Genomic DNA, 19,297 nt, shown 5'->3' on the forward strand with positions numbered 1-19,297 from the left:
TCTACATAAGAAGAAGCCTGCTTGATTTAGACCAATGTCCCATCTAGTCCAGCATCCTGTGCAGGATCTGTGGAAATGTTTTTTTTTATTTCATGTTCTGGATTTGTTCTAGATATTTACTCATGCTTTTATTCAAATCCATTTTGTGGAGAGGCATTTTTGTTTCCTCTTGCAGCAGAATGGAGGAACTGGGAATAACAGTTCTACAGATCAAGTATCCACTATGATAGGCAACATTAAGAACTCAAAACATTGCATTTCCAGGCTTATAAGCGCAAGAAAGGGTCATATGAAGCACTGATTGTTTCACCAGGGATGGTTCCACTAAAATTATGTAGGTGATGGGGAGGAAAGTGGAGATGCCTTTAACCTGTTAGCAAAGAGACAGCATACCTGGTCATTTAAGCAACTGGTATGTCAGAAGAATTACTGGAAACAATGAAAGTTTACAACTTTTTAATTTATGCATTTTCCCATCAGTACTAGAGTTTTGTCACTCTGCTTCTCTTTTTCCAGAGTACGATCACAACAACAAACAAGATTATACCCACTAACGGCAGTGCCACCAAGCATATCAGGGCCAGATCTCCACTGGAGCTCATGTCTGTGGAAAAGAAAAGAGGCTTGCACTTATTTTGCAAGATTTATGTACAACTTAATAAAAAAAGAAATCTTAAGTGGTTTCCATAAAGTGGTATAGATAACTTAAAAATAGCAATTAAAACTCTAAAGACAGTAAACATAATAAAACCAGTAGATTTGAAAAACATACATGATATTACAAGTTCTGAGTAGGCTTGCTCAAACAAAAACATTTTTAGCAGACATAAGCAGTACAACGAAGGGTCTGCCCAATATCAATAGGCAATGAGCACTAGAGAACAGAACAGAACATAACAGAAGAAGCTGCCATACACAAAATCAGACCATTGGTCCATCCAGCTCCATATTGTCTACATTGACTGGCTGCAGCTCCCCAGGGTTTCAGGCAAGGAAGCTCTCCCAACCCTACCTGGAGATGCTAGGGTTTGAACCCAGAACCTCCTGTATGCAAACAAGCTCTGCTACTGAGCTAGGTCCTGCCCCAGCAAGTACTGCTACATGAAAAAGTGTCATGCCAAGTGCAGAATGAACACTATGTGGCACTTGTAAGGGTGATATAGTTACACATCAAAGCTGGCACATTTGGGGCATGGCATTCCTTTGCCCCTCTTGAAACAACATATTGACTTCCCTAGCCAAGGACCCAGGGTATGTTCTATTGGGACAAAGCTAGCAGAGTATACTCTGGATAAAACGGTCTGTGAGACAGTTTATTACGCGCATGGTCTCAAGAGCTGCAGTGGTCAGGGTAGGGTGCTCACCTGAGCTCCTGTTGCTGCAGCTTGTCAGGAGAAAGCAGCGTGGTGACAGCAAATGGTGTGAGTGCACTTTGCCATTGCCCCCTGCCCCACTGATAAGCCATGGTGACACTAGTGATGGGAGGGCAGATAAATGCCACAGCGAGCAGTACTCATGAGCTAAAAAGTTGTGATTGTTAGGAGGACATTGGCAGTCATGTTTATGACTTGTGACACACACACCCCAGTGTAGTTGGCTGCTTCAGACATAAATCCATACTGAGTTTGTTTCTTACAAAGGACTATATATAAGATGACTGAAATTTAGTGTTGATGGCGAAACTATGTTAATACCTGTTCAAAAATATACAGCATTTTCATCATCTCAACTCACTCAATGGTCCCATGAATTACTGCAGTGCCAACCACCAATTACCTTTCTTCCATTTGACTTGTTTATCATGAGTCTGGCTGCTTTCTTGAAAGATCACACCTCCATAAGTGCTTACTAGGTCAAAGGATTCTGTCCCATTGCCCGTCTCCAAAAACCGACGACTTCCTAAAAAGGGAGTTGGAGAGAGAAAGCAGGTATAAACTCTACTGGGCCACCTTGTGCCGTATACAATTTTGAAGGTAAGAAGGAAAAGGAGCACAGCATTGATCATATTGTTAGAGCTAGAAGCCTGCAGGAGGGCTAAAGACAGATACAACCCTTTACAAAAAGAGTATTTGCATTCTGAATGCTTGACCCTAGTAAAAAACCATAGCCAGACCCCTACACATCAGGACTGAAGCTTTTGGGGGGCGGGTTGCTGAGCACCAGCATCACATATCAGCAGGCCAGCACTGCTAAGTGGGAAGATTCTGCTGAGAAGGATCATTTGAGGTTAGGAGTCAGAGCACCTGGTTGTTGGAGTGTCCTTGTATATGGGCTGTTAGAATTGGCGGTAAGTGCCAGCAGCCTAGTTTCAAGGTTTGTGATGAGGCAATATGCTGTTAAAAATAGCACATAAGAGCTACTTGAACAGGGAGGGTGTTTATCAGGTACCTATTCATTCATACTTTGTCGCTAGTTGCAGCCCATCAAGCTCTTAGTGCTCTGCATTTATGCCCCCAGTTCCAAGTTCCATACCAAGATCTATTTTTGTTTACTAGTCATGGGCAGCGAGTTCCACTTGTGCATGCTGGAAATACTGGTAGCAGCCTATTTGGATTCAAATAAGCCTTTTACGGTATGACAGCAAAGCCATTTGGACTTACTTGCAGCCACTGGCATTTGACACACTTTCCTGCAGGACTGCAGGTGAGATGGGTGGCAAACAGACACACTGCAGAAGAGGTACACCTAGGAAAGACATTGCATTAGATAAGCTTGCTAGCAGAGGAGTCAACCCAAGTCTTCCAAGATATTTTAATAAAATCCTCAAGGTCATTGAGGTAAACATTTACAAAGTAAATTATCTCCCTACAGTTAAGGCATAATTCTAAATGTGCATTAATGAGAGTGGGAGGGGAACCTCTGGGCCCATGGACCTAATCTTTAAGCTTGCCAAGCTGCCTAGTTTTGCCCCACTGCCATGCCCACCTGACAAGTGAGGGACATGTAAAACATGTTGCAAATGAACATTAAGAGTGTTCTCCTGATGGTTCCTTTGACAGCATGGCTTGCGTTCAAGTAGAATTAAATTCAGCACCATTTAAATTTGGCACCTAATGCAAGCCATGCTGCCTAGGCTCAGATCCACTCGGGGACTCTTGACTGAAGCTTACGGGGGGATCAGATATCTGCCCAGAGCAAGATAGCTTGCATTTTGAGATAAATTTAAACAGCTGAATTCAGCATTCATCCTACTTCTGCTCCTGTGCCACACAGCACCTGACTGAAGCTCATGGACCACTGCAGGTCCGCAGAGCACAATTTCGGAGCCCTTACTCGAGCTCAGCTGCAGTAGGAATTCTGTCTCTTACCAATCCATCCAGCACCATATAAGTGGCAGAATCCACAAATGTAAATGTAGCAATGGTGAAACGCTGGTAATGGTCTGGAAAGTGCAGCTGAGACGTGGCAGGCCCCATAGGAATCATCTGGGTTCTGTAGTTATCACCTTCAAATGGGCACCTGGGGAAAAGAGGCATTGCCATTTGAGCAGAGAACAGTATAGAATCATAGAGCTGGAAGAGACCATAAGGGCCATCCAATCCAACCCCCTGCCAAGCAGGAAACACCATCAAAGTATTCCTGACATATGGCTGTCAAGCCTCTGCTTAAAGACCTCCAAAGGAGAGTCCACCACACTCCTTGTCCTTGGCAGCAAATTCCACTGTCGAACAGCTCTTACTGTCAGGAAGTTCTTCCTTCTTTCTTGTAGTTTGAATCCATTGCTCCATGTCCGCTTCTCTGGAGCAGCAAAAAACAACCTTTCTCCCTCCTCTATATGACATCATTTTATATATTTGAACATGACTATCATATCACCCCTTAATCTTCTCTTCTCCAGGCTAAACATACCCAGCTCCCTAAGCTGTTCCTCATAAGGCATCGTTTCCAGACCTTTGGCCATTTTGGTTGCCCTCCTCTGGTATACGTTCCAGCTTGTCAGTATCCTTCTTGAACTGTGGTGCCCAGAACTGGACACAGTACTCTAGGTGAGGTCTGACCAGAGCAGAATACAGTGGTACTATTACTTCCCTTGATTCTAGAGGATAGCAATCCATAGAGAGAAACCAGCAGAATTCCTCCTTCCTACTTAACTCACCCATCCACCAGAATTGGCCACTGCAGTTGCTCAAGGGGGTTAGGGGTTGGAGTAGCCCAGCATTCATGCAGAACCAGAACCAAGGACGGGTCCATTCTCTGCAGGACGCGAACCTCCACATACACAGGGTCCCTCAGTATCTTCACCACAGGATAGTCTGCATCCGAGTAGTAGGAGCTGTAACTGTAGTCTGGGTACAAGAGGCAAAGCGAAAGTTAGCACCTGTATGGGACTTCAGAGGGAGCACCCTTGGAACCAGAAGGTGAAAGCACACCTACCTGTAGCAATACGCAGTTCAAAGCGGAGAGGCCCCATCTGGATAACTGGAGCAGGTGTGGGAGGAAAGAAGACTTCAACCTGAACTGGCAAGAAGTCGGTGGCATTGTAGATGCAGCGAGTATTGAGGCTGCATATGGAAGACAGGACAGCAGGATGATGCATAGTCTTGCCATGTTCAGTAGCCTTGTCACATATCTGAAGTTCTCAAAAAGATTCTTACATTTTCCTGGCCCATTAGGCAGCAGATCTTTTTTGATGGATACCTGTATATCCCTGTTAATACCCCTCTCAAACAATACTGGATGTGATTTAAATTACTGTCTTCCAAAAGCACTGTTGATTGAAACCACACTTTTCCTCCACATGTCTCATTTTTGAAGCAAGATTCCTCACTTGAGCACCTGAATGATTGTGCTTATGCACCTGAAAAGTAGTTTGCAACCAACAGCTGTTACCCTACTGGAAAATCTAAATTACAGTCGTACCTTGGATCCTGAACACCTTGCAAGTCTAAAGTTTTGGCTCCCGAACACCGCAAACCCAGAAGTGAGTGTTCCAGTTTGCAAACGTTCTTTGGAACCCACATGTCCGACGCAGGAGCTTCCTGCAGCCAATTGGAGGCCACGCCTTGGTTTCAGAATGTTTTGGAAGTCGAATGGACTTCCAGAATACATTCTGTTCGACTTCAACAGATACCACTGTACTTCAGAAGACTGCTATGGTTACCAGACGTCCCCAGGAAACGTGGCAGCGGCAGTCTCAGCAGCCCGGAGCCAGCCTGGTAGCGCAGTTGTCTCCGGCTGGTTTCAGGAGCTGCTCGTTGCCGTCGTCACTGCCGAAGGGGAACCGGGGACATCCGGTGGTACAGATCTTCCCCCTTCCCCCTTTGTTCTGACAGATTGGAGGAGACTCAGGAGTTACGAGTGGGTGGCCGTTGCCCAGGAGCGGCACAAGGCGCACAGTTTCGCTGCCAGGCAAGGTGCAAAGCCCTTCTTTCACACCCTGTGAAACATAAATGCGCAGAGTTTTTAAAAACTGGGCAATGGCCGGCCGCCTGCCCACGACTCCCAAGCCTCCCCCGAACAAAGGGGGAAGGGAGAAGGAAACGAGGGAGGCTTGGGAGTCACAAGTGGGTGGTGCGCTGTTGCCGTTTTTTTATAAAAAAAACTCTGCACATTTATGTTTCACAGGGTGCAAAAGAAGGGCTTTGGACCTTTATACAATATGGATGTGTGCTTGGGCCCAGGGTCTTTTGCTTCACCATCCCCACTACTGGCTCCCTGTTGCTACTCAGCTTCAGAAGAAGAAGAAAAAGTGTCCTCGGATTCATTTAAAAAAAATCTGGTAACCAGTGGTGCTAGGAACAGTAGGCCTGCTCTGGTTAGGACCAGCATGATGCCTCTTAGACATAGTATAGAGAGCAACCACCACCTCAGTAATGCGTGGGAGAGATCAACTTACATGAAGGTGCTGTCCCGGGTAATAAAACCATCTGGCCCTCTTAAGATATCAACGCCTGAAACCAACTGGTTTTCATAGATCAGTCTGCCACCAGTCATCTAGGAAGGAACAGCAGCACATGTATAATTCTTTTTATCAAGCTTCAAGGTCCAGGTGAAGGGACACTTGCCTAAGGTGCATCCTCACCTGAATCGTAGTGCCACAGTGTGTGAGAGGGAAGTGGAAGATCAAGAAAGACTCCGTTTTCCTGACAGGGTCACATCCTCCTTGGGCATAGGACAGCTTGACACTGTCAAGGACGATGGGGTAGTCCAACATATCCCTGGAGACAACCAGAATGAAGTGGCCATCTCGAAGGCATTGGACAGTGACTGCAAAGCACAAACACAACACAAGAGTCATAAGCTGGAATTTGCCATCTTTTGCAGAACCTAAAACTCTTAAGTTTCAAAAGAAACACGAGCTTTCTGTCTTCTCCTTGCACAAACCTGGGGCAGGCTCCATTCAGATTGAGGGGAGGACTTCATTTTTCAGCTGCCCTAAAATGTCAGTAGATAAGTTCTCTATTTGCTGCTAAGTCACACAAGTCCTATTAGGAAATGCTCACAGGACTTGGTTCCTCCATATGAATCAATATACAATTGACAGTGCCAGTAGAGGAAGAACTGGTTTCCTGAGACAGAGAGAGTCCTAACCGTGACAGCTCTAGATACTGTGAACCTGCAGCATGAACCCAGGTTCACAGGTTGCACTGTAGACATGTTAAACTGTCCACTGTGAATTGCAACATCACGTTTCTCCAAATGATGGACATGCAATGCTACACAATTTGTTTTCAGAATTCTATACCTCCAGACATCGCTATATACACCAGCTTGTTAAAGTTATACACACAGCAGTGTTACAATTGCACCATCGCCCACTGAAAAATAAAAATAAAATTGGTCTTTCAAGAAAAAAAAAACAGCAGGTACAGGAGACAAGAAAGAGGAAAGAACAAGAAAAATATTCTTCAAATCCCTTCCCTCAGCATATGGTCTCCATATGGCTATGTGTGGAAGGTACTGTTTTATGTGTTTCTGAGACGGACCATGGCTTTCTGTGTTTGGGAGGCAAGAGGAAGGATAGGATCTGGAATTTGGAGGAAACTCTCCCTCTGCCTGTCTGGCTGTTTTTTGGCGCTGGTGAGATGCTCCTCAGAGGGTTGGTGGTTCTCTGTTTGGTGGGGTATAACATAACACAATTTTTGAAAATATAGTTTTGGCAAAATGGGTTAAAAAACCCACATGCTATTCAATTTTTTAAAAGACCCCACACATTTTGGCCACTGTGAAACATGCTTAAATGTTGGTTTGGTAGAGGTCACAGACAAAATATTTCTTTAAATATCTGCATGCAGGCCCAACAGGACCTGAGATTTCTAGAGCTTCCAGAGAATGAGTGAACGAATCTTTATTTGCATCAGCCATACCACCAGCCATACCAATAAAACACACAATACGATATACAAAGACAGCAGGAAGTAGAAACTGAGGGAACCCCACCCCACAGCACAAATGAATCCCTTCAAGCAGAGTTTAGAACTCTGAAGAGCCTGGAACGGGAAGGTAAAGTAACCCCAGATAGCATGGTATAGAAGCTGTTTCTACCCCACTTAAGGACCAATTCAGATGTTTTTTATTGTGCTTTCATGATTATTTACACTCATGATGCTACTGGAGCAGTCACATGCAGCCCAGCTTTCAATACTATTTGTGCCTAACAAAAATGTGGGGGGGGGGGGAATGTCATATTATTTCATTTGCAATCATTGCATGTCCTGTAAATTCCTGTTGAAATCCCAGGTCTCTCTTCATACCATAAATGTTATGAGTTTTATTGTTGCTTTACAGGCCCCTCCAGACAGCAATAATGTGGTAGCGTCAGGGAAGCACTACAAAGCAACATGAAACCATCACTAGTGCACTATTATTGTGTCAAGAACATGATACAAAATACACCCATATTAAAACACTAGCCTGGAGGGGCCTTTAAGCAGTACTATATAGTAGGCTATCCTGGTTTGTGCTGCTTTGAACTGTGCTGGATACATATTCATCCTGCTAGCCTCTGGATTCTCAGCAGTAGCCAGCACAGGACAGAATCCCAGTGTGGTTTTTAGTGTCAGGTGTATTGAACTCAGCATGGCTGGGAGTTCATCTGTAGGAGTTTTTAAAACCATGTTACTGGGGGGAGTAGCTAGGGTGCTTTGCTCCTCCCCCAGACAACCTGCTGTGCTACCTGGAGCTAGGCCATGATTTCGCTTAGCATGACATCTAAATGCAGGCTCATGGTTTCCCTTGATCTAGAGAAGACACAAGCTGTAGACAAGGTTTGTCCCTGGCTTGCTGCCTGTGGGTTGGGGCAAACCATGAGCTCTGGTTCAGATGCAATGCTAAGCCAAAAGCCATTATTCAGTAGCAGCAGAACAACTGGGGAAGGAGTGAATTGGCTGCATTCCCCCCCCCCCTCTGTGAACAACTGCTTGTACATCCATCATTTGGTTTAGCATTATGTGCAAACCAGGCTATTATTTCCTTAGTACAAGCAATGAATTACCATGGTTGCCAGCCCAATTTACCACCAGCACCCCAGACAGAAAACAAAGACACTGAAAGTATTTTGCCCTTTACCTGTGTTGCCATAGTAACATGGAGTAGTTTGATCCCTCTCATCATAACAGCATCCAGTCTGGTAACATTCAGCTTGTCCTAGTGAGCCTCCACAGGGAATCTTTCCAGATGAAACCTGGCACTGCTCCTGGGTTAGACGAGAACCTAGGAGGGCAAGAAAAGAGCTATGGCATTATCTGGAGCATGGTAAAGTATGCCCTATTAGGACTCTATTGCATGCCACGTTAAGCCAGATTTTAAAATAAGCAATAGCTTGGTGTGAATGAGTAGTGGGTCAGTCCCCACAACGAACAAGTGGGAAGCCAAGAACAAATTTTTTTGTGCCCAATGAATCATTAATGGAAGTAGAATGTTCTATTTAAAGGAACTACGTTTCCGAGCACAGTTCAAAGTGTTGGTGCTGACCTTTAAAGCCCTAAATGGCCTCAGTCCAGTATACCTGAAGGAGCATCTCCACCCCCATCGTTCTGCCCGGACACTGAGGTCCAGTACCGAGGGCCTTCTGGCGGTTCCCTCGTTGCGAGAAGCCAAGTTGCAGGGAACCAGGCAGAGGGCCTTCTCGGTGGTGGTGCCCGCCCTGTGGAACGTCCTCCCATCAGATGTCAAAGAGAAAAACAGCTACCAGATTTTTAGAAGACATCTGAAGGCAGCCCTCTTTAGGGAGGCTTTAAATGTTTAATAGATTATTTTATTTCATTTTTCTGTTAGAAGCTGCCCAGAGTGGCTGGGGAAACCCAGCCAGATGGGCGGGGTATAAATAATAAATTATTTTTATTTATTTATTTATTTATTTATTTATTTATTTATTATTATTATTATTATTATTATTATTATTATTATTATTATTATATCAGATATTCAGAGGCAGAAATAGATCACATTCTTCATATACTTGAATCCATTGCTTCATCCTTGCCATGTGGTATAAATACAATAGAGTTTCCCTGACACTCCATATGTGGAATTAGTATGCAACACTAAAACAAAGTCGGTGATCAATAGTCTGAACCTTATGCAGAACAACTACTACTGTATTCACATAATACCCATCAGTATTATTTACTTGGTTCAGAATGCTTCTATTTTACTTAACAGCACAGAACACAGAGTTGTGCTTAATGTTAACATAGCAAAATGATCACATACCTATACTATAGAGGCCAGAAGGGTGCATGAGGCCAGGATGGAGAGAAGGCACTGGCTGCACAAGGCTGGGCCGAGGCAGTGGACGCACTTGGCCGGGTTGCACTAGGCCAGGCTGCGGCTGCGGTCGTACTTCACCAGGCTGAAGCCATGAGTGCACTTGGCCAGGCTGAGGCAGTGGGCGTACTTGGCCGGGCTGAGGCTGCGGCTGAGGCATTGGGCGCACTTGGCCGGGGTGCGGCTGTGGCCATACTTCGCCAGGCTGTGGCTGAGGCCGTGGGCGCACTAGGCCGGGTTGTGGCCGAGGCTGTACTTCACCTGGCTGCGGCTGAGGCATTGGGCGCACTTGGCTGGGCAGCGGCTGTGGCTGAGGCAACGGGTGTATTTGGCCGGGCTGAGGCTGTGGGTGAACTATGCCAGGCTGGGGCTCTGGGCGTATTAGGCCAGGCACTGGACGCTCTAGGCCAGGCTGAGGCTGTGGGCGCACTATCCCAGGCTGGGGCGCTGGGCGTATTAGGCCAGGCACTGGACGCTCTAGGCCAGGCCAAGGCTGGGGCTGAGGGCGCACTATGCCAGGCTGAGGAGGAGGCTGAGGCCATGGGTGCGCTTGGCCAGGCTGAGGGTGTGGGTGCACTAGGCCGGGCTGCGGCCGAGGCCACGGGCGCACTAGGCCAGGCTGGGGCTCTGGGTGTATTAGGCCAGGCACTGGACGCTCTAGGCCAGGCTGGGGCTTAGACTGTGGACGCTCTAGGCCAGGCCAAGGCTGGGTCTGAGGGCGCACTATGCCAGGCTGGGGCTCTGGGCGTATTAGGCCAGGCACTGGACGCTCTAAGCCAGGCTGGGGCTGAGGCTGTGGGCGCACCAAGCCAGGCTGGGGCTCTGGGCGTATTAGGCCAGGAACTGGACGCTCTAAGCCAGGCTGGGGCTGAGGCTGTGGGCGCACCAAGCCAGGCTGGGGCTCTGGGCGTATTAGGCCAGGAACTGGACGCTCTAAGCCAGGCTGGGGCTGAGGCTGTGGGCGCACCAAGCCAGGCTGGGGCTCTGGGCGTATTAGGCCAGGAACTGGACGCTCTAAGCCAGGCTGGGGCTGAGGGCGCACTATGCCAGGTTGGGGCTCTGGGCGTATTAGGCCAGGCACTGGACGCTCTAAGCCAGGCTGAGGCTGTGGGCGCACTATGCCAGGCTGGGGCTCAGGGCGTATTAGGCCAGGCACTGGACGCTCTAAGCCAGGCTGAGGCTGTGGGCGCACTATGCCAGGCTGGGGCTCAGGGCGTATTAGGCCAGGAACTGGACGCTCTAAGCCAGGCTGAGGCTGTGGGCGCACTATGCCAGGCTGGGGCTCAGGGCGTATTAGGCCAGGAACTGGACGCTCTAAGCCAGGCTGAGGCTGTGGGCGCACTATGCCAGGCTGGGGCTCAGGGCGTATTAGGCCAGGAACAGGACGCTCTAAGCCAGGCTGGGGCTGAGGCTGTGGGCGCACCAAGCCAGGCTGGGGCTCTGGGCGTATTAGGCCAGGAACTGGACGCTCTAAGCCAGGCTGGGGCTGGGGCTGTGGGCGCACTATTCCAGGCTGGGGCTCTGGGCGTATTAGGCCAGGAACTGGACGCTCTAAGCCAGGCTGAGGCTGTGGGCGCACTATGCCAGGTTGGGGCTCTGGGCGTATTAGGCCAGGCACTGGATGCTCTAGGCCAGGCTGGGGCTGAGGCTGTGGGCGCACTAAGCCAGGCTGGGGCTCTGGGCGTATTAGGCCAGGAACTGGACGCTCTAAGCCAGGCTGGGGCTGAGGCTGTGGGCGCACCAAACCAGGCTGGGGCTCTGGGCGTATTAGGCCAGGAACTGGACGCTCTAAGCCAGGCTGTGGCTGTGGGCGCACTATGCCAGGTTGGGACTCTGGGCGTATTAGGCCAGGCACTGGATGCTCTAGGCCAGGCTGGGGCTGAGGCTGTGGGCGCACTAAGCCAGGCTGGGGCTCTGGGCGTATTAGGCCAGGAACTGGACGCTCTAAGCCAGGCTGGGGCTGAGGCTGTGGGCGCACCAAACCAGGCTGGGGCTCTGGGCGTATTAGGCCAGGAACTGGACGCTCTAAGCCAGGCTGAGGCTGTGGGCGCACTATGCCAGGTTGGGACTCTGGGCGTATTAGGCCAGGCACTGGACGCTCTAGGCCAGGCTGGGGCTGGGGCTGTGGGCGCACTATGCCAGGCTGGGGCTCTGGGCGTATTAGGCCAGGCACTGGACGCTCTAGGCCAGGCTGGGGCTCTGGGCGTATTAGGCCAGGCACTGGATGCTCTAAACCAGGCCAAGGCTGGGGCTGGGGCTGTGGGCGCACTATGCCAGGTTGGGGCTCTGGGCGTATTAGGCCAGGCACTGGACGCTCTAGGCCAGGCTGGGGCTCTGGGCGTATTAGGCCAGGCACTGGACGCTCTAGGCCAGGCTGGGGCTCTGGGCGTATTAGGCCAGGCACTGGACGCTCTAAACCAGGCCAAGGCTGGGGCTGGGGCTGTGGGCGCACTATGCCAGGTTGGGGCTCTGGGCGTATTAGGCCAGGCACTGGACGCTCTAGGCCAGGCTGGGGTTGGGGCTGGGGGCGCACTATTCCAGGCTGGGGCTCTGGGCGTATTAGGCCAGGCACTGGACGCTCTAGGCCAGGCTGAGGCTGTGGGCGCACTATGCCAGGTTGGGGCTCTGGGCGTATTAGGCCAGGCACTGGACGCTCTAGGCCAGGCTGGGGCTGAGGTCGTGGGTGCACCTGACTGGGCCAAGGCTGAGGCAGCGGGAACTCTAGGCCAGGCTGGGGATGAGGCAGAGGGCGCACCACGTCAGGCTGAGGCTGAGGCACATGACGCATGTTGTCCTCTGGTGCTGGGACATATTCTTGTGGCTTGGGGCATATTATGCTGATATCATGGGAGGCAACAACTCTTCCGTTGCTTGTTAGTTCTTCTACCCGGACTTTCAAGTTATTGCTGTTATCCTGCAGGATACATTGAACCAGAATGTTATAGAGTAGTTGCAAGTTTCTGTCACATTGATGAGTCAGGACAGATAGAGAATACTGTACTGAGGTTTTAGAGTCAAATACCAACGTGCCTGTTACAAGGCATTATCATAGTCTTGCTATGACCTATGAATCTTGTTTTGATTGTAAACTTAAATTTATTTGGCAGAATACTGACTAAGCCAGTGGACTGGATTGCTGGGTGCCAGGTGAGAAGCATCCTCCTAAAACATCTAAAAGCTCATCTTAAATGTCTACACAACAGAACTAATTTTCTTGACAGAGGATTTCTGCTGCCATTAGTTGGCCAAGATCTTGGGCAGAATTCAACTAACCTGTGTGCATGGCATGAGGTCCAATTACTCAACAGGACTTTCCCTGCTCTCCTCCCCCTTGTGGACCTTGTTCCCCTTGGGATTCACGGAGTTCTACATCTTGTTTTTAGGCTGTTCAGTTCTCTACTGCACATGTTGCTATACTTTGGAGAACAATTCTACCCTTTCTTATACTTGGACTTTCTGCATAGCCAGCTATGAACCTGTGCCTCCCAAATGTTGCTAGATTCCGAAGGTAGCTATAAATGTAAAAACTAAACCCAGCCAGCATGTCTGATGGAAATTGGCAGTTGGGTAACAGGTTCCCTACCTCCAAGTTAGGCCTAATACCTGCCTTATAGCAAGGTTTCCTGAAATTATGTGCTTAGAAGAGTGGGAGACTCAAATTCTTGCTCAGTCAAGAAGTTCATGGGCTGACCAATCACTCCCTCTCAACCTAAAGTACCTCACAGGACTGCTGGAAGAACAGATGGAGCTGGGAAGATCCCCAGCAGCCCCTTTCACATGTGAAGGGGACTCATACAGAACAGGGCTACTTCTCTGCCTTTGGAGTCCATCTGCCCAAGCCGAACATCTGCAAGCAAAAGCTTACATTGCTCTTTTCCAGAGTCCTAAAACCCTAAACACGCTCTCAGAAGGGCTGCTTATACAATTCCCTTCAGGTCTTAAGGGCACAATCCAGATGTCTATATAAAATTATATTATGTTATTCAGAATGACAATGTTGGCCATGCAGTATGGGGTTTCTAAGGAAGCCTGCAACACAAAATCCAGAAGAGCCTCACCTTCTTTAGTATGTGACAGCCATCATAGCCAGCAGAGAAAGCAATAGCCCCATCATTAGATGTGATCCAGTGGCGGCAGATTGAGCAATTCGAAACTTCAAAGGCTGTCCCAAACTCATCTGTTGATGTGAGGTTAATGCATTAGCTACCAAGAGATGCAACAGCTCAAGAAAACTTATTTGCAGGAGAAAGCAAACATTGGTTGAGACTCCTAAAGTTCTTCAAATGTGTGTCCCTTATTATCAGTTAGTGCCTGAACTACATAGAGAAAACTTTTCACTTGCTTTGAAATCCAATAATAAGGCCAATTCAAGAGTTATGCCTCCAACAACAGGTGCTAGACCAACATGATCATTATTGCTGGAATTATTTCAGTGAGTATTCTCCATAGGACCAAGGAAAAACATGTGACAACAGTCAGTTAATATGCCTGTTAACTGGAGAGGGGGCTCTGCTGGAATCCATATGTGCCAACAATTGTAGGTTTAATCAGATGCCAGACTAAGGCCACATTCACACCATACATTTAAAGCAGTATCATACCACTTTAAATAGTCATGGCTTCCCATCCTCCAAAGAATACTAGGAACTGCAAATAAGTGTGCTGAGAGTTGCTTGGAGGCCCTTCCAGAGCTACAGTTCACAGAGTAGTTGATCAATCCCTCTTCACAGAGAACTCTGGAAATTTTTAACTCTGGGGGGAGGGCACTAGGGGGTATCTTACCTCTACATGCCCTTAACCTTCAGATCCCAGGATTCTTTGGGGGAAGCCATGGCTGTTTAAAGTGGCATGTTGCTGCTTTAAATGAGAAGTGCAAGTAGAGCCTAAATTATACTGTTGTCTCCTAAAAATTTTTTTAACAAGTAGAACAATTGTCTTAAATCAAGCTTTTTAATAAAGCCTAATTTGGGGAGAATGTTTGCTGTTTTTTGAGTTTCTATTCTTGCCACCACACCCACCAAGCCTTAGCTCTAGCCACACGTACAGAAACTGCAACTCTCCCCGTGGCCTCTCCAGTTTCACAGCTTTGAGCATTTTCTTCAACTAAATCTTCTCATTCTAGATATAGATATCCAAAACCACGCAAGAGAAAAGCTGCTGTTGCCACAAAGCTGTCACAGCCTACCACAAGGGGGGCGGCTGGCAAGGAGCATCACTCCCATTACAAGGAGTGTGGGGTATTCTGAAGTGCTCCACTGAAGCAACACAGCTTTCAATACAGCTGAGCAAGGCAGCTGCTGCAGCATTTTAGAAAAATAGTACAGTACTGTGGGATTTAATGGGAGCTAAAAGCCTGCAGCTTCTATAGCTTGCCAGAAACCCCTTTCCTTGGTTATTTTTTAGACAACCAGAATAAGAGGGCAACTACATACCTCTGCTTCCCTGTGACCTCTCCCTGGTCAGTACTAACAAATAACATACAGAAGCAAGACCTGCTGTTTGGCATCCACCTTCCAAAGAACCATTCTGCCATAGGTTAGCATAAAGCAGGGGTCCTACCACTCCAACCTTTTAAGACCCAGGGACACATTTGAGAAGCCAAGGAACTTTTGTGGGCACCACAAAAAAATGCCCATTTCACAGAGGAAAGACTGACAGCGCTGGAAAAACTCTCCCCAAAGTGGAAGACACCTACACACATCTCAAAACAAATCAGACAAAAATGCAGGCAACCATTCCACCAAATAACCCTTCCAAACCCTCACACTTAAAACACAATAAAAATAAATTGAGAGGGGCAGGAGACTTGGCAGACACCAAGGGAGGCATCGTGGGGCACCGTGGGACACCACTGAGGAGCCCAGATAAAGTCTTATTATTTCTTCAAGAGGAAAGTGAGCCTTCCTTACCCACAACTTTAAAGCGGACATCTCGGCCTGGGCTAGGAAACACAAGCAGCTGCATGCTGTACTCCCCACAGTTGTAATGATATGGTGAGGGTAAGGAGCCCACCCTCCAAAAGTCACCTTGCCCTTGGCACAGCCCCAGAATCACCAAGATGGCTAACCCCCCCAAATCTCTGTAGCCCCAGACCATGGCTGCAGCAGCCAAAGCAAAAACAGAAGCAGAGCCCTGGCAGCCCCTCCCCATAGGAGGAAAGCTGGTAAGGACGCTGGCATTATATAGGGTCAGTGGAGGTGGGCCTCCTGAAGCAAGAACTCATCAACGAGCAGAGCCTGCACCTGGGGATCCATCCGCAGGGAATTGATAGGGGACCGGGTCAAAAGTGCAAAACCCGGCCAAAAGAGAAAACGTCTCTGCTCTCCCAATACAGTACTAATCTCTCTTCCACTATGAATGGACACGAGGCAGCATAAATCGAGGAAGACCTTGTTCTTCCACTTTTTTTGGGGGGGGGGTCATATTTGTACACCACTCTTCATCCAAAAAAGCTCCCAGACCAGCCTTCATACAATCAAAACAAGACAGTCCCTATACGCCGGCTTCCAAGCCCCACCCCCTCCAAAAAAAACAACAACACCCAAAAACAAAACAAAACACGACATGCAAAGAAAAGGAGACAAGGAGGGTCCAAGCCCTATGAACACTTATGTACTTGGGACTCAATCGATCTCACTGAATTTAATGGGTCCTATATCAAGGGTTCCCAGGTCATTAGCTGCCCTTTCTCTCCTAATTTTCCACCCACCTGATTGCCCTTCTGTTTTTATCTCTCCCCCCTTGTTCTTCCTTCACCTCTTTCCTTATGCTTCAACTCTTCTCGTTGAGATTTCATCCTTGCCCTTCCTGGCAGGACTCTTGTGTCTTTAAAGGATATGGGAATGGGGAAGCAGGTGTGTGGGCATGAAATGTGAAGCACCCTGAACTGCTCCCTAACAATACCCTGCTATTAGGTGATGCTAGGAGACATTTTGAAGAACTTTGCCACTTCGTTTGCAAACTCTTTTAATTATTCACATTTTCATAGAATTGTAGAGTTGGAAGGGACCCTGAGAGTCATCTAGTTCAACCCCCTGCAATGCAGGAATCTCGGCTAAAGCATCCATGACAGATGGACATCCAACCTCTGCTTAAAAACCTCTCTACCCATCTTGGCCTTTAAAGGCGATGCCAGTGCATACTTGGGCAGAATACTGATCACCATTAAAATGTGTTTGTGTTGATCACTGTGCTTGGGAAAAGGTTGCATATCGACTAACAACCCCAAGATAAAACATACTGGGGTCAGGCTGTGAGACTTTGAGGTGAGTAGTAACAGTTAGAAATTCTCTTGGAAGAAGGTGCTGCAGAAATAAAAATCCTTTCTGATATGTATCATCTTATTAGGAGGCACATTTTCAGTTCATCTTCTTTCTCCCTATGGCTCCCTTTTCATTTCAGTAACATGAGTAGCAGCGGACATTCTGCGATGATCTGCAATCGCTCGTCACACAATTTCACATTAAAAAGAGCAACCACTCCATATTTCTACAAAGCTATCAAAGGATCTGGGTGGGAAATATACTGTTCTGGTCCTCTAGGGTTATGCTAGTTTTGCACAAAGACACTTCCCAAAGTCAATTAAAGGGTCAGCGCATGAAAGTGTGTGCTTAACCCCATTCACAGGGAATTCAGGGCAGTTTGGTGGAACATTTATGGAAGCTCGCATTGTCCAGAGTCAAGGGGTACTTCCCAACTGCAGCTTTTAGGGCTCCCTCACCCATTATTACTCTTCCTCTGTAAGCTACATGAGAATCTACAATTGACACTTTGTGGGGGAGATTATAGTGCTTTCTGTGTGCATGTACATCAGGCTGCGCTCTAGCTGTGATATAGAATGCAATCAGGGCCTTTTCTTTTCCAGCTGGAACTCACCAGAACTCAGTTCCAGCACCTCTCAGACATGCCCCATTGCCATTCTAAGAGAACAAGGGAGGTGTTCATGGTGAGTTCCAGCACCTCTTTATCTAGAAAAATAGCACTGGATGCAATCATTATTTTAGTGATTATTTCTTAGGATAAAGACCACAGTTTCACAAAACAAAACTGTCATAAAGATTGTCTTTTATTTGAAAAACAAATTTGGAAGGAAGCAGGTGGCACTGTGGTCTAAACCACCGAGCCTCTTGGGCTTGTGAATCGGAAGGTTGGTGGTTCGAATTCCCACAACAGGGTGAGCTCCCGTTGCTCTGTCCCAGCTCCTCCCAACCTAGCAATTCGAAAGCATACCAGTGCAAGCAGATAAATAGATACTGCTGTGGCAGGAAGGTAAACTGTGTTTTCGTGCGCTCTGTTGCACCAGAAGCAGTTTAATCATCTGGCCACATGACCCAAGCAGCTGTCTGTAGACAAACGCCGGCTCCCTCGGCCTGAAAGTGAGATGAGTGTTGCATCCCATGGTCGCCTTTGACTGGACTTAACCGTCCAGGGGTCCTTTACCCTTTTTTTACCTTTTATTTGAATGTTTCAAATCCATCAGCACCAAGACATGTTGTCCTTTTGATCATAAGAAAAGCTAGCAAACAGCATTGCTGCTGCAAAAATCAGCTCCCTGGGGGCATCTAGTGGACAAAAAAGGGAAATGCTAACATTCACTTAAATGCCCAATATTTCTGATATGACTGGGGATGAAAATTCTTTAAAGTACAAATTACTGTAAAGCAGTAGTTGCTAGGCAACAACTATTAATAGTACAATCCTATGCATGTTTACTTAGCATGCAAGTCCCACTAAATTCAATGGGACTGAGGCTATGGTAAACAGGATTAGGACTGCAACCTGGGCATCATAGAATAAAAAAACTGAAGATTTGGAAGGGACCCTGAGGGTCATTTAGTCCAACCCCCTGCAATGCAGGAATCACAGCTCTTAGTAGCTTTCTTTGAAACAATAAATGAAAACTGTATAAATGCAAAACAGCATCCATATAATGGTACCAAAATGACAGCCCTGCTGCCCCATTTAATCTGCAGAAAATCTAAGTTGGGGGCTGGGGAGAAAACCTATTGCCAATGACTTGCTTGCATTTTAAACAGAAGACGTAATCATTATGGGTGCTTTTAGTGTGGGGCTTAATCTTGCATATTCTCACTCTTTGATTTGTTCTCTTTATCCACCATACAGTATCATCTTTCCTATATCCCATAATTCACTGACACTTCAGCAGCACTGCTCTGCATTCCATCTTTGCTTTTTCCCATTGCTAATGCTTGCCTAATATTCTAGTTATCCCTGGGGGAAGCCATTTGTTTGTACGTCTTTGAAAAAACTGTGCAATCTCTGCAAACTGAATTAAATCTGAAAATGGTATGCCTTCGGAGAAAGAACCCTGCATCTTATAAAGACTCAAGCATAATTCATCACTGTTCCATCAGAACCAAATTCCCTTGCAAGCTTGTTCATCACTGGCATGCTAATCACCCTCATTGGGAATATTTTGTAGATGCACATGGCAAATTGGCACATGTACAGTCAACGCAATTGACAGTGCACACAAAATGTATATGCTTCCAACTTTGGACTTAGAGAGGCTGCATGTTGTTATGAATAGGGTCACCAAAGGTGGAATGTTAAAAAATGGGATGTTGCT

The 19,297-nt window shown here is 47.4% G+C and overlaps 1 protein-coding gene across 1 annotated transcript; it reads right to left on the minus strand.

The window, feature by feature from the left end:
• Nucleotides 1-479: 479 nt before the first annotated feature.
• Nucleotides 480-18,911, minus strand: ZP1 (zona pellucida glycoprotein 1). Its single transcript, XM_060281577.1, has 13 exons — nt 15,618-18,911; nt 13,767-13,885; nt 9,998-12,622; nt 9,758-9,936; nt 8,509-8,672; nt 6,023-6,207; nt 5,837-5,934; nt 4,375-4,502; nt 4,097-4,286; nt 3,309-3,459; nt 2,601-2,685; nt 1,777-1,899; nt 480-604 (listed from the first exon to the last, which is right to left on the minus strand). Exons 1-13 carry the CDS (start codon nt 15,856-15,858, stop codon nt 483-485), a joined length of 4,410 nt encoding a protein of 1,469 aa, XP_060137560.1. The 5' UTR covers nt 15,859-18,911; the 3' UTR covers nt 480-482.
• Nucleotides 18,912-19,297: the final 386 nt, after the last annotated feature.

Source organism: Zootoca vivipara, chromosome 1 (assembly GCF_963506605.1).
Source record: "Zootoca vivipara chromosome 1, rZooViv1.1, whole genome shotgun sequence".
Classification (NCBI taxonomy): domain Eukaryota; kingdom Metazoa; phylum Chordata; class Lepidosauria; order Squamata; family Lacertidae; genus Zootoca; species Zootoca vivipara.

What these genes read in the sequence shown, in the direction of transcription:
- ZP1 (XM_060281577.1), bottom strand. Translation starts at nt 15,858, where the DNA reads ATGGGGAGGGGCTGCCAGGGCTCTGCTTCTGTTTTTGCTTTGGCTGCT. An exon ending in ATGTTACTATGGCAACACAG is followed by an intron (nt 6,208 to 8,508) that starts GTAAAGGGCAAA and finishes TGTGCTTTGCAG; the next exon opens with TCACTGTCCAATGCCTTCGA. An exon ending in ATATGGTGCTGGATGGATTG is followed by an intron (nt 2,686 to 3,308) that starts GTAAGAGACAGA and finishes TGTCTTTCCTAG; the next exon opens with GTGTACCTCTTCTGCAGTGT.